The sequence below is a fragment of the Nannobrachium achirus genome (assembly GCF_963921795.1).
Source record: "Nannobrachium achirus genome assembly, chromosome: 5".
Lineage (NCBI taxonomy): Eukaryota > Metazoa > Chordata > Actinopteri > Myctophiformes > Myctophidae > Nannobrachium > Nannobrachium achirus.
Genome location: NC_137814.1, coordinates 28,508,064 through 28,520,805, shown reverse-complemented (window position 1 = coordinate 28,520,805; position 12,742 = coordinate 28,508,064). Strand labels below are relative to the sequence as shown.

General features: G+C 43.1%; 2 protein-coding genes across 5 annotated transcripts in view; one reads left to right on the top strand and one right to left on the bottom strand.

The window, feature by feature from the left end:
- The window catches only part of LOC308285926 (rho GTPase-activating protein 12-like), a 65,202-nt gene extending 60,809 nt beyond the window's left edge, over positions 1–4,393 (top strand). For all 4 annotated transcript variants that reach the window (XM_080726856.1, XM_080726854.1, XM_080726855.1 and 1 more), the window contains 7 exons: positions 148–250; positions 753–872; positions 1,169–1,267; positions 1,520–1,597; positions 1,945–2,079; positions 2,190–2,295; positions 2,930–4,393. In XM_080726856.1, the coding sequence (XP_080582982.1) occupies positions 148–250; positions 753–872; positions 1,169–1,267; positions 1,520–1,597; positions 1,945–2,079; positions 2,190–2,295; positions 2,930–3,104 (816 nt within the window). In that variant the 3' untranslated portion in view covers positions 3,105–4,393. The remainder of the gene's footprint in view (positions 1–147; positions 251–752; positions 873–1,168; positions 1,268–1,519; positions 1,598–1,944; positions 2,080–2,189; positions 2,296–2,929) is intronic.
- A 151-nt stretch (positions 4,394–4,544) lies between these two features.
- On the bottom strand, positions 4,545–10,568 carry mrpl37 (mitochondrial ribosomal protein L37). The gene is made up of 8 exons (XM_080726066.1): positions 10,177–10,568; positions 8,857–9,040; positions 8,088–8,203; positions 7,710–7,895; positions 6,592–6,746; positions 6,184–6,315; positions 5,613–5,687; positions 4,545–4,707 (listed from the first exon to the last, which is right to left on the bottom strand). The coding sequence occupies exons 1-8, from the start codon at positions 10,541–10,543 to the stop codon at positions 4,630–4,632; spliced, it is 1,293 nt and encodes a 430-aa protein (XP_080582192.1). The 5' UTR covers positions 10,544–10,568; the 3' UTR covers positions 4,545–4,629.
- Between the last annotated feature and the right edge of the window lie 2,174 nt (positions 10,569–12,742).

The window sequence follows — 12,742 nt, the reverse complement described above, 5'->3', positions numbered from 1 at the left end:
CCCTACCACCTTCACAAGCACAATAAGAAACACTGTGTTGATGAGTGCAACGTTCACAGAAGGAGGTTACTTTTGTACACAGTGCTCTGACACGTGACGTGACGTGTGTGTGTGTTTTTGTTTGTTTGTTTCTTTCTTTCTTTCCAGGCATGGGAGTCTGATGAAGCCATAGAAGAGGACATGCCAGAGTCTCCTGGCGCAGAGAAACAGGACAAGGAGAAGGATCACAGAGACTCTAAGAAGGGCAGATGTGAGTCAGTCACCTGCCAGTCGTTCCTTCTAGGGGTGCAACAGTTAATAGATGACAAATAATTCTCAATCATTTAGTAAAATAATCGATCAATAATCAATCCCAACTTTGGGTTAGGGTTGGTCAATATAGGCGAAATGTTTCAAACAAAATAGGGGAAATAGCAAATGTACAAGCTCACAACGCATCGATGCGTTGTTAAGCTTGTAGTTTTTAAAATAACGTGCTTCTCCATTATTCGATTAATCAGCAATCGATAAGGGGGTGCCCCACTTAGGCATTGCCACATACGTAGACATGGATGCCTGGCGGCGGCGCCGGTTCGATTCCCGATCCGGACAACCTTTACCGTGTGTCACTCCCCGTCTCTCCCCCCTTTCCTGTCAGTCTACTGCCCTATCAATAAAGGCATAAAAGCCCAAAAACAAATCTAATCTATCACTGAGAAAATAATCGATAGTTGTACCCCTATACTGGATAACGTCCCATCCCTCCCCCACAGCCATGAAGACCTCCACCAGCATGGATGTCTCGGAAAACAAGAAAACCAGACACAAGCTGAAGAAGTTCCTGACGCGCCGGCCTACACTGCAGGCTGTCAGAGACAAGGGATACATCAAAGGTAGGATGCAGGTTCTAATAACCCAGATAAATACTGATATTTATCTTTACTTTATTTACTTTCATATTTTTGGATCTTACGGTATGAAAAGTCACCTTCATGCGGCTGCTACTCGAGACATGTGAATAGTCTAAGCCTCCATGCTTCCACCCCCCCCCCCCCCCCCCCCCCCCCCCCCAATATGTATGCAAGTTGAGATATGCCCACCAAATCTTCGCATATTTTACTGACTCTCTGCCTATTATGGACCAGAATAGGGGTGCTAGGGTTCATGTGTTTTAATCTCTTGTCTTCAGATCAGGTGTTTGGCTGCAGCCTGAGTGATCTGTGTCACAGGGAGAACGCCACCGTGCCGAGCTTCGTCATCATTTGCATCGACCATGTGGAGAATAATGGTGAGTGATGATACTGACATCGACTACACACAGATCCTCATCTGCAGTTCTTAACTGGGACTCAATTCAATGGGCTAAACATTGAATTGAGTGTGTGTACACGTGCCTGTTTGTGTGCGTGCATGTGTGGCACCATGTGCGCAGTTTATGATCATTAGTGGTGCATATCTAAGGTAAAGGAGGAGTGACATTCACTATGCCAAACTGTTGATTAAAATATATGTATATTTTCATGTTATTTCTACCCTGCAGGTCTTTCTGTGGACGGGCTGTACAGGGTGAGTGGGAACCTGGCCGTCATACAGAAACTGCGCTACGCTGTCAATCACGGTAAGCTGCTTCCCTCCAGGTTAACTCTTCACCTCTAGCCTCCTCCCAGCATGCAAAGTGCATATAAGGCCTATACTGTACTGTCTAACCTTTAGACAATAGCTTTAGACTCTAAAGCTGTTGTCTGGCAATTGATAGTACATCATTTACAGTGAGATTCTATTTATTGTGTGTGTGTGTGTGTGTGTGTGTGTGTGTGTGTGTGTGTGTGTGTGTGTGTGTGTGTGTGTGTGTGTGTGTGTGTGTGTGTGTGTGTGTGTGTGTGTGTGTGTGTGTGTGTGTGTGTGTGTGTGTGTGTGTGTGTGTGCGTGCTTATAATGTATGTCTGCTTGTACCTGACCCTGTAGATGAGAAGGTGAACCTAACAGATGGGAAGTGGGAGGACCTCCATGTGACCACAGGAGCTCTGAAGATGTACTTCAGAGAGCTGCCCGAGCCCCTCTTCACCTACGCCCTCTTCCACGACTTTGTCAACGCCATCAGTACGTAGTACAACACACACAGCCAATCATTTAAGTCACTTTTTGCACGTGAGGACGTACAGTCTCCATTGCATCGCTGCAAAGTTGTGACAGGTTTGTCCGTTCTGCAGAGATTCCTGACTACAAACAGCGTGTCCATACCACAAAAGAGCTGGTGAGACAGCTGCCCAAACCAAACCACGACACCATGCAGGTCCTCTTCAAACACCTCAGGAAGTAAGCACTACATTCATCCCATCATAATATCCCTTTTATTTATTATTTTGTTCATGGAGAGGGGGGGGGGGGCTACAGGGCTTTAGTTTATTACTCACACACTCTGTTATTTTTGTTTGGGAAATCCCCCACCAATCATCTCTACATCCACATGTGCTGGGCCACCACATTGTTGGGCTCTCAGCTCACCTGCTGTCTGTCAGTTAAGCTACAATCCTAGACTTTTTTCTTCATTTTAATTTAATACAATATAACTAGTACATGTGCAGTGGTTGGAGGTGCTCTCCTTACCATTCCACTGGGAAATCAACACCAAATGCGCTGACATCTTTAGTGTAGTTTGGACATTGTTGCATTTCCCTCTTTTTATCAGGAGGGAGACAATGACCATACAAGTATGGATTGTAGCTTTAAGTAGTAAAATGAATCGAAACAAGCAGCCTGCTGTGTGCTCTACATTAGGAAAATAAGACATATTTAATGCTTACTTATTAAATGATGTGTGGACCATTCAGGCAAATGATGTGATTCCTCATTTATTTGCATTTCACTTACATCCGTTATGTGTCTGTGCTTGTACAAGCACTTATCTACATCTCCCTCCCTAATACACGCTCTCAATTGTTCTCTCTAGGGTGATCGACCATGGCGAGGAGAACCGCATGACGACCCAGAGCGTGGCCATCGTCTTCGGCCCCACCCTCCTGCGACCTGAGACGGAGACGTTGAACATGGCGGTCCATATGGTGTATCAGAACCAGATTGTGGAGCTCATATTGCTGGAGTACGAGGGCATCTTCGGCAGGTAGACGACATCACAGGAGAAAGTGTGTTTCTCTGCACCTCGACCTGAAATACAGAGCTTCTCTCCCCCAGCATGGCCCTGTCCCCGGAATAAGCCCGGCCCAATACAGCATCCCTCCATCTCTCCAGTCAAGCTTACGGTCGCTGGCTTTCTCACATGCTCACGTTTTTAGAACTACATACAATCATCTTGAGAACTTGATATCATCTTGAGAACCCCCCCCAAAAACGTTTACTCTTTGCACTTAAACCAATCCTCTGATCTCTTCTCTGCTGTGTTAGTGCCACTGTTTTCCTGTGAAGGTCATATCCACTCCTGTACCTTACACTGGATTCCTATGGCCAATGTGTGGGGGCAAAGCCTCTCGGCACTGGATAAGTCCATCGCTACAAGGAGGTTTCTGTTGAGGGGTGAACTGGACTTGAACTAACTGAATGTGGCTTCTAGCCTCAGAAGCTGACTGCAGACGCAATGTGATGAGATGGCAGGGAGGTTAACAATGCTGGCTACAATACATAAATGTACAGTACTTGACCACCACTTGTCACATAAGACTGCAGTTAGGTGTGACCCATTAAATCTGCCAGGTGACTGCTGTTTCAGAGGCACTTCGTCTGCTGGATTGCAATGCGAGTACTGTACAGAAGCTGTAGTTTCTTCTTTTTGTTGGACCACCGCAGTTGAATGCCACACATGATGCTCATCAGAGCTGGTGGAGCTAACAAAAAAGTCTGAACAATGTGGAAGTGTCAATGCTTCTGAGGAAAATCTCACTTATCTTTGAATATTTTTCTCATCCTTTCAGTTGCTAGCACTTTCTCTCACCTTCTCCTGTTCTCTCTTTTGGGTCGTGAAACACTGGTTTAGAGACTGCTCTATACCCGTCTCGGTTTTAAGTGGGGAAGTTTATCTCATGCCAGTTAAAACAACTTGAAACACAAGGTACTCAGCTGTGTATTTCCTGGCCTACTGGATAATACATCTACAGGCAAACAGACTTTGGAAAATGATATATGTATGTTCTATTGATCAATTTGTACAGCGTTGTGTGTGCGCGTGTGTGGATGGGATGGGTTAATGGACTAATGAAATGGACGGATGGATAAAATATATTGTACAAATAGTAAATAAATATGTAAGCCAAAATATGCGGGATGGATCAATAACGTATTATGATTCTGCAAACAGATTGTGGAATGTTGTTGTGAAATATCATTTTCTTTTTGGAGGTTTCATCTCTGCATAAATGGACAAAAAAAAGAATGTAATTTTCCAAATGAACTGTTGTTGGCTTTTTCAAACTGGAATAAAGGCCTCTATTGAAAAGAATTCCAAACAACATATTTTAATCTATTTTGTTGACTTTTTATTTCAATTACCATGGAGTGAGCACTTTCTAGTGTGTAGTTTATTATTCAACAACTGATAGAAATACTTGTAATGTAACAATACCATTTAAAACAAAAGCATATACACTACATTGAGTTATTCAATACGCACATACACAATCATTTGGGTATGATGCAGTCTTAGACTGCTCCATGGAGGTAGAGAGCTAAGAATTTGCTGAATGTTTCAGGTTGGTATCCTGAGAGACCGGCTGGTACCTGGATGGAAGATACAATAAACAAGACCAATCAGAATCAGTGTGGACTCACTGGACTGCAGTACAGGGGGAAGGAGCAAAAGAAAAGGGGAGACTTCATTTTGTTTCAACACCGACAGACTGAAAAAGAGCTGTCTATTGCATTAATTGTCAATAGTTTATTGTAATGGATTAATTACCTAGTGACAGTGCCCATGTACCTGTCAAAACTACTTCTCTAAATAGAGACGCCAAAGGACATCCTCTGCTTCTCGCCCCAAAACCTCACTTTTTTCTGTAAATATGTCTAGAATTGCTTTTAGTGTTGGTGCTGATATGTAATCGCGATCAAAAAGAACCACAATGGAAACAAGCCACCTGGAGCTCTTTTTTTGTGTTACTTAACCTTTTAGAATAGCATTTGTAACTGTCCTGTTTCCCAAACTTGCTAATAAAGAGGCCATCAAATGTGTGAATTATCCCACAAAATATTGGTTAGATACAACTCATTCTTTTCTTTCGAAAGCCCACAATGACAATCACGTCTTTTCACAGATTTTTGCTTGTTTGCGAAGAGCATCTAGAGAAAGAAAATTTGCAGTCAGTCCCACAGGATTCACAAGATAGGAAAATCCAGGCTCCATCTACTTCCATGTTATTCGATTTGGAAAAACACCCTTTTCTCCACTCCCTGATTTTTGTCTGCATGTTGGGTTAGACCTGCTATATTCAACTACCAATAACCGGAGAACGGAGGGTTGCTTTGACTCACTTGAATGTGAGCGAATGTGTTAAGTGCTTGCTCAACAATTCACATGATTAGATAGGTGTTTTAGTTTGTCTGAATCATTGATAAAGACCTGCAAAAAAGGAGTATAGTTAACACATAAATTCAGACAAATATAGTACAATGTGTAATGGTCTCACCGTTACCACTTTCTTCTTGATGAGCGGGCGCACCTTTGCAAAGTCATAGAGCAGATTGGTCTCATCCAACCACACCTTCCAGTCGCAACATGTCAAGGGTAGACAATAAAGAAGACATGAAGCATGGACTGAATCTAAATAAAATCTCACAACTTAAAATGTTTTGTTAGGCCAAGGGCTGATCTGCGATTGGTGAAACAGCGTGAAAGGAGCCCCCACACACTACAGAATAAACAATATGTAGAATTAGGATGTTTTAGTAGCCATACAGCCAACCAGTTGAAGGAATTGCAGACTGAGGCTTTATCCTTTACGTTTATAATTTAAATTGCAAAATAACAAATGACATTGCATAACACATGATATTATGCTTATATGCATATTAGAAGACATGCAGACTTCTATGGAATCCAAATGACTGAAATCAGTTGTGTTGAGTGACTGAAAACTTTAATCCATGTTGCAGGCCACACCACAGGCTTTTAGTCCTGCTGAATGCCAGAGCAATACAGTAGCATACTTTTCCGAGACATCAGCACAAGCAGCACAGATACAGTATATCATACCACACCTGGTTCTTAATGCCCTGGTCGTCACAGAGATCAGTGGTGTTCAGCTGGAAGACGACAAATTCAAATTGTCTACCGTTGGTCCCGACAGCCTGCACGGTTATAGGATGGTCCAATGAGCTCTGAGGCTGAGGCTGAATCACAGGACGACAGATGTACACAAAATGACAGAGGGTTAAACTCTCAGACAGAAAGACACATAACAGACAGTCCCAAAACATGGACAAAACAACCAACCAGCAGAGACAGGCAGATTAACAGAAGGTTGGGAGAGAGGTTTTAGAAACAATATGACATTAATTTATAAGGCTAAAAATAATATTCTGTTATACGAGTGCACGTACGCGGTCTTATCCATGTCTGTGTGTGTGTGTGTGTGTGTGTGTGTGGTGAGCATACTTAGCACTTACCCCATACAATTTGTGTGCACGTGCCAAAGCATTTCCATAGGCAAACATGATCATCTTGGCTCTGAGCTGTGGTGGATGCAACCTAGGTTTAACCTCCCCCGTCTCCAGGAAGTAAAGTGTATGGGCATGGGGGTAAGGGTAATCATCTTTGAAACCTGTTTGGACAAAAGGACTATCAATTAAACACCTAAATGCCATGAAATCCACTTATCCGATTGCACAAGAGGACTGTCAATGAAACACTAAAGGGCCATCCACAGTATGATACTGTAACTAGATTTGTTCACCGCTGTCGTTTGTGGTGTGGACTCTGCCATCCACTGGAGTTAGAAATGTTTTTTAAACAATATATTTATAGTCATACTGCTAACTACTTGGTGTGGACAGCTCTTAATTATAGAAATGATCTGCCATTAATACCGATTGGTTTAAATAATTCATGAGATACCGGTACATGAAAAGAATCATGTTATGGACAAGAAGAGGGATGGAAAAGAGAACTGTCTATCATTCACGAATAGACATTGATGGATTAATCTAGGCCTGGGCAATGTTACATTTTCCATTGTGTGCAGCAGGGGTTCTCAAACATTTTTATACCACGACCCCAGCCCCACACGAGCACTAAAGTGCTAGATAACAATATAAGCTATGGAGGTGGTTCTGTTTCTTGATCAAAATATATATTTAAAAAGAAAAGGGGGTTGCCAATTGGGTCACGACCCGTAGTTTGAGAACCACTGGGGTACAGTACATTTATTTCGTTTTGTTTGTATATTATTTCATAATCAAAAGGACTGTCTTGCTTCCCCTTTAACCCGGGTTATTAAATAAGTCTGATTTCCTTAAATAACAAAATATAAAACATGGAGGTATGTTGCTGTGACACTGAGAAGGTTTAGAAGAAATGTACTGTAACAATGAGCATATAGCAGATATCAATGTTTAGGGGAGAGTGAGTGAGTGAGTGAGTGAGTGAGTGAGTGAGTGAGTGAGTGAGTGAGTGTGTGTGTGTGTGTGTGTGTGTGTGTGTGTGTGTGTGTGTGTGTGTGTGTGTGTGTGAGTGTGAGTGAGTGAGTGAGTGAATGAGTGAGTGAGTGAGTGAGTGATGCCATCACCTGTATAATTCTCTCTCTTATATGCATATATTTTCTGTAAATCAATAGCTGGAGAGATGGGGTAGAACGTTTCCAGAACGTCTTCTGTTGTGCTCTGAACTTCCTGCTTCCCAGAGAGTGCTGGGAGGGGAGCCATGCTGCTCAGCAGCACACCATTCCTACCCCTCACCTGGAACACATCTTCACCTGAGACAGAGACAGAGACAGAGACACCCACACCCACCCCCACCCCCACCCACACCCACACACACACACACACACACACACACACACACACAGTTACTTATTTAGATGGAAACACCATATGTTTTTACAAAAGAAAACGTTACTGCAAAGTAAACCAGGAAGCATGACTAAACAAACACCAAAACAACATACCTCTTTCCCATGTGGCACTCAGTGTGTAATTCTCTGCTAGCATCCTCTTGCCCAGCGTTGGGTGTCTGGATTGTAGTGAACCACACAGATGGAGCAGGTTGTGTAGCAGGGTGTGGCTGGATGGAGGAGAAACGAACACACAATAAACAGTCATGGACAGTGAGGTAACTCATCATTTGTTCAGCTAACCATAGCCTTATTTAGTCACAAAGACAAGGAGAACGAGAATATATCATTTGATCACCACAGCCACAATACAAGTCGTTCACAGTGACAGTACAGTGCAGTGGCACTTTCACTTGTATTGATTGGTCTGCCATCTAGTCGCATCACCCCTTGGGTTATCAGTTATCAACCCCAAGGAGTAAAATAAAACAGCAATTGACATACAAACATACACATAGGTGTACATAAGGATAGTCACTAAGGGATATTATGAATTATAAGTAGAAGGCTTTGGTGCTCAACAGAAAAGGACAATGTATGTGGAGGAACAGTTACCTGTGTGCTTCAAAATAGACTGCCCAAATACATTACTGGAGCACTCAAAAATAGGTCTGAACGTTTTATTGTATGCAGGGGAGCGTCAAAACGATTTTGACTCTTTGAGGAAGAAGCTGGTGAGAGCCCAGGCAACTATTCTTTTGTGTAAATAAGTACAAGAGAGATCAGGTTGTTTCATGGCGGTTGTTTCATGGCGGACCTATTCGTAATGCATGTTAACTCAACTGTGTAACAGACATGTCAGTCTTCCTAGCCTAGCGCATACCAATATTTGGGTTTCGTCGGCCTTGACTCTGTCGTGTCCCAGAAGCGAGCCCGTCTGATGATGTCCTGCACACGCTCATCCTGATCAGGGATCTGATTTTCTGGATTTTGGGCCAAGGACAGGAGTTGAGGAGGCAGACCAGCGGTGAGCTTGGCCTTGGTCAACCACAAAGCCTGACGCACTCCTGAGGAGACAGAATAGAAGAGGAAAAGAGATTGATTGATTGATTGATTGATTGATTGAAGAATTTATTAGAAGTTTGCAATAGAAAAAAGTACAGTTTCATCACTTTCATGACAGTACAAATCACTGGTACAAGGTCAACTAAAAGGAGATCCTGGAAAGCACTACGGCTTATTTCCACAGGAACCACACTTTAAGTATCTCATATAACATTGAAAGACAGACGGATAGAACATAGTACTTTATCTAGGATAACATCAATTTCTAAAGCAGAAAAAGCATAACATCAAATACAAAGGCAGAAAAGGGGGGGGGGAGCATGGGGGCTTAGTCTATTTAGTCACGGGTGGCAGCCACCTGAAGGTGACTTTTCATACCAATTTTTAAGGAGGCTAGGGATTTTCTCTCCTTTAAGGCTTGTGGAAGGGCGTTCCACATGTTGGTGGTATAGCAGGAGAACGAATTAAGAGCCTTTTTTAGTGTTAAATCTACGTTGATGATGATTAGTGGAGCTGCCTCTGGTGTTGTGATCATGAACATCCTTGACCTTTAGGAAGTAGTTTGTCAGTATGGGTATCTTGGAGGTGTAGTGTATCTTGTACACCAGGCCCATTGCAAGATGCTGTACTCTGTCAGCTACTTTGAGCCACCCCACGCTTTCGTGGTGATGAGGTGGGCCCGAGGAGGAAGACCAAGCACAACCCTAATTAGTTTGTTCTGGGCTGTTTGGAGCTTTAACTTTAAGGCAGCTGGGATTTTATTACATTTCAAATACACCAACCAATGCCATAGATTGGTCCTATCCGTGACCGGTTAGCAGACAGCATGTGTACTTACTCACCCAATAATTAATTCCTAAGACTTGGGAGTCAGATATGGTACTCTAGTTTCATATCCCCTTGCTTTGAATGTTCTGGCAGAAAACGTGTTTAGAAAATAGAACTACATCTCCAGGGCCCGGAATGAATTATGCAGGACTGAATATATCAAAACACACACACACACACAAACACACACACACACACACACACACACACACACACACACACACACACACACACACACACACACACACACACACACACACACACACACACACACACACACACACACACACAATTATGAAATTAATATTACCTTCCAGTATGCTAGACCTCTGGTTGAAGACGTAGCATGTCTGTTCTTTATACAGTGGCATCTGATGAAGCGGGGGTGAACTGTAATGTTGTGGGTCCTTATAGCCTCTCTCCCATTTAGGGTAAACGGGCTTAGCGAGTCCCGGGACGTAGTGCATCTTTTCCCCGTAGGTGATCCTCTCCAGTCCTGGGATCTCCACTCTATCCCTGGGTTTTGGTCGAGGAGGAACCTTGGCTGACAGCTGGCCAGTGACATTGAAGTGTCGCCGGCTTGTCCCACCATGTGAGAGGAGTCTTACATCACTGAGTGTTGCTTGAGACAACAACGGAGCCGCTGATTTCAAACGGTTTGCTGTTTCGGTTAACATCTCGACCCTGGTATGTTTTGATTACTGTGTGTAGATCGCGCAGAGCTTTACTGAAACCTAAATCGTTAACATGTAATTGATCAGCCGTCGGACGCCGCCATTTTTAGTGGATTCTTCTTCTTCCTCCTCGGTCACTTTATGAGAGAGGAACTCAAAGTTACTAGAAGCCGCAATAGCGCCACCAACAGGGCAGGAGTATATAGTTTAAAAATGTTGGTAAATTAAAGCCCTAGTTGTCTCCACCAGCCGAAGGCTGAGGGAGAGTATGTTTTCCCCTCCGTCCGTCCGTCCGTGCGTGCGTCCGTCCGTCCGTTTGTCCGTTACCAGCTAATCTCCGGCGCCGTTGGCCCGGTCGCTGCCAAACTGTGCAAACACACTCCCTCGACACCAATTCAGAACCTCTGCCCCAAATATTTCACATGGGCCTGTTCTAGCGCCACCAGGAAGCCGACTTTTGCAAAACTAACTTTTGCCAGTTCTCCTACAGATTTTGTCCAAAAATCACGTAAATCAGTAGACAGTATCTCTACAGTCATGTGATCGACATGGATGTGTCAGATTTTCCATATTCCATCCTGATTGGCTAAAACTGGCTTTCAAAGTTTGCAGGATTGGTCAGTTTTGAATAAAATGCCTGAAATCCTGAACGCAGTGTGTGATTTTGGTGAAATTGTGCATGCACATTCCCAATAGGCAGAGGAATAAATGCCACTTAAGAAAAATCAAATCAGCCTCATGGTGGCGCTATAACAGGCCGATTCATGTTTTCACCTATAACTCCACCGATTAGTGTCAAACTTTGTATGCGCACTCCTTAGAGGCCAAGGTAAAACCTTTTCCCTGCATTTTTTACATCAGCCTTTTATAGCGCCATCAGGAGGCCGACTTATGTAAAACACATTACATGCCTGACCTGGTGGAGACCTGTGCTCGGAAGAGCACTGCTTCTAGTTCATCATGCAAAACAGCAAAAGTGTCAAATAAATGTAGTGAAAATAGCAGATCTACAAGCACAAAATAGACAATCTACAAGTTGTATCGTCTATTTTCACTATTTTAAGACATTCCAAGCGATAACAACGATATAGAAAAAATACATAGGCCTACAATACAAATTTACTATGTAATGTAACAAAGGCAATCCTATGATCTGGATGGAACGCTGCAATTATTTATGACTGACTTTGGAAAAACTTAGGATGGATAAGAGAACACAGGGCAATAAGCATTATAGCCTACATAATGGTCTGTATGCAAAATGTGTAGATAAATTATGCCACTAATATTTAGTATGTAGTAGGTCTACTAGATAAAGCTGCAGTACAGCAGTAGACAACTTTGAGATATGAACTAAGAAAAAGATGAGCTAGAGCTCTCCGGAACTAGTAAAATTGCGGGCGAGACCAAGACAATCAAAATGTAGACCTGTCTCCACTACAAACCAGCAGCCTCTAGAACAGCAGCCATCATGCATTGTTTTTATTTTGTTATTGTACTGTTTGTCAAATTGCAGATTCTGTGTACTTTCGCTTATTCCTCCTCCCAGTTCCTGTTCAGTTGTACTGAATATGGCAAATACATTTCAGGGTGTGGGACACTGAGAAGCTGAGACTGAAGCTGCAAAGTAGAAAGTGCAATGATTGTCCCAATCACCCTTGATCCTGAATCTATTCTGTTCAACAGATGAGGACTTCTATAGGCACACCCAATTCTCATCAGAGAGGACGTTCAGTGTGTTTTGGGACTATTGCACTGTCAGCAACAACTTTTATGTGTTGGACAAGGGTGCAACGTACAGCTGAGACAACTCCAAGTCATCAAAAATCACTAGCACTGATTGATCAACTTAAAATGTACTGTATCTCCACCATCCACCAATAACCTGCATTATGCATTAACCCAAGGGTCTTCAACAGGGGGTCAGGGACCCCTAGGGGGTCCTCAGAGTTACTACAGGGGGGCCGCCAAATCTTTGCGTGATAGGATCATGTTTTTTACATTAACCACTTGAACCCTAGCATCCTTATTCTGAGTGGAACATTAGCCAAAAATAGCAGATATACAAGCTTACAACACCTCGCAGAGGCGTTGTAAGCTTGTAGGTCGGCTTGTTGGCAAAGAGTTTTGTAGAGGGAAAAGAAGAGCAGACTAAATATTTGGCTGTTCAAGTGGTTAAATGTCTGAAAATACACATTAGGC

What these genes read in the sequence shown, in the direction of transcription:
- mrpl37 (XM_080726066.1), bottom strand. Translation starts at nt 10,543, where the DNA reads ATGTTAACCGAAACAGCAAACCGTTTGAAATCAGCGGCTCCGTTGTTG. An exon ending in GAGGTCTAGCATACTGGAAG is followed by an intron (nt 9,041 to 10,176) that starts GTAATATTAATT and finishes CTGTCTCCTCAG; the next exon opens with GAGTGCGTCAGGCTTTGTGG. An exon ending in GAGTGCCACATGGGAAAGAG is followed by an intron (nt 7,896 to 8,087) that starts GTATGTTGTTTT and finishes TCTCTGTCTCAG; the next exon opens with GTGAAGATGTGTTCCAGGTG.